We start from the raw sequence: 1,862 nt of genomic DNA on the forward strand, positions 1-1,862 counted from the left end.
CACGCGGTTTTGAAGTCTCTTAAAACTAAAACATCAAGAAGTTTTGACTTTGAATTTAAAACCTAATCGTGACTTCTTAAAAGCTTTCTTTATTACTCGATTAATATATTACTTATGTTGGGAATGTTTTTTCAACTTGGAAATAACATTGCCCTCTCTGTCTCTGTAAACTCAGAATTCTCTGGGATTTTCTTTTCAATGTTGAGAGTTATATCTGCAGTTTGAATATCCCAAAACTTATTGAAATATATGTTAATGAATTTCCATATATGAAAATGTCAGAATTTGTTTCGTTATTGCATATTATAAATATTATTGGCAGCTCAACTCATCTTTTCTATGGAGTTGATGATGTCATGACGTATGAACACACGATTGGTGGGATTAACTTGTCCTCTCAGCGCATGCGTAGGATTAAATCTAGGATCAGTAATAAAGACTGCTCTGGAGGTGGATTAATATGAATCCTGAATGCTGCCAATTAAAGATCTGGCTTAAACTATAATACTGGATTAACTTTAATGGCGCATACAAAAGACGCACATAGACGCCGCTAACTCGGCTGTCAACGCACGCCTACCTCACAGTATAGACATTCCCATGCTTGCAAAGCATTATTCACGACTGCGACACAATTATGAGTGTGGTTTTGATACATGTATTTCTACATGGCCGCCTACACGTTTTCAATTGGGTTGAGATCGGGAGATATGCTAGGATATGACAGAAGCGCGATGTCAGTGTTCAAGAAACCAATCTTGGACAACGCGGCTGGTATCTATGGGTCTGTTGTCCTGAATAAGATAGAAGGGATCCGTTTCAGGAAAAACTATAGCCCTAACTGTTAGGAGGAAAACCTCCTCGACGATTTCTACATATCTGCTACAAGTAAATCATCCGTCACCTCCCGACACCACTTGCGTGCATCCACCCAAACAACCCTGCGGTGATTCAGCCATTCGCAATTCTAGAGATCACATTCTCTGGTTCAAATCTGCATGAGATATAAAAATAGACATATATGATGTTTTAGCGTTCATTTCTATTAAAACAACATCTTGCTTCAAAATGTCGAACGAAGGGAAATAGGTGGGTGTCGTTAACTACCTGTTTTGTTGACACCATTAATTACATATCTCGCAGCGTTGGGGTCTAAAAAGAAAAAAAAAAAAAAAATAGTTTTTCGTCGCTTGAATATATTTGTATCTAGATGGCCTGTGGCTTGTCTGCATATTGCAGTCATATTCCATGAATTCAGGAATAAGATCATCTTGTCATAGTAAAATCCATAGGAATTCCGGAACAACATTCGATAATTCCAATCTTTCTGTTCGTTACTGAATGTTTCGGGGCACACCCTTTCCCAAAGATAGATGTTTCAGCTTCACAGGAAACGATCATGTACATATATATAATAGACACTGGTATTTGGACTTTTCTGGAACTTGTTTTACATTCTTCAGGTTCATGCATCTCCCTTACCCATCATAATCCATGCAGGCTTTAGACGTGATGACCCAGTATGGGTGCACTAGCGTCGAACCACACCACAGGCCTCCGTTGACGAACACAGTGCCTGCCCAAGGAACGCCACCCAATTCGTGCAAAGGCTGGTGCTCAGACAGGAAATATCGATGTATCTTGCCACATGGTTCTGTCTGGCATACGATTTCCACCTGCGAAATTATATAACGATTGATTATTAAATTGCTGCTGGAGTGTTCTGATATCCGATTTTCTTTTCTTTTCTTTTTTTTTCTTTTTTTTCTTTTAATCCTGACTGATGGGGAAATAATGGCTTTTACCTGAGGGCAAGTCGCATTTTCCTCTCTTCACCGTTTCTTTCATTTTCTTGGGCCTGA

General features: G+C 39.0%; 1 protein-coding gene across 1 annotated transcript in view; it reads right to left on the reverse strand.

Moving 5' to 3' along the window:
• The window catches only part of LOC125034288, a 15,086-nt gene extending 13,224 nt beyond the window's left edge, over positions 1–1,862 (reverse strand). The window contains exons 1-2 of the mRNA XM_047626046.1: positions 1,806–1,862; positions 1,483–1,676 (exon numbers count right to left, since the gene is read on the reverse strand). Coding sequence (XP_047482002.1) covers positions 1,483–1,496 — 14 coding nt within the window. The 5' untranslated portion in view covers positions 1,497–1,676; positions 1,806–1,862. The remainder of the gene's footprint in view (positions 1–1,482; positions 1,677–1,805) is intronic.

The sequence above is a fragment of the Penaeus chinensis genome, chromosome 2 (genome assembly GCF_019202785.1).
Source record: "Penaeus chinensis breed Huanghai No. 1 chromosome 2, ASM1920278v2, whole genome shotgun sequence".
Classification (NCBI taxonomy): domain Eukaryota; kingdom Metazoa; phylum Arthropoda; class Malacostraca; order Decapoda; family Penaeidae; genus Penaeus; species Penaeus chinensis.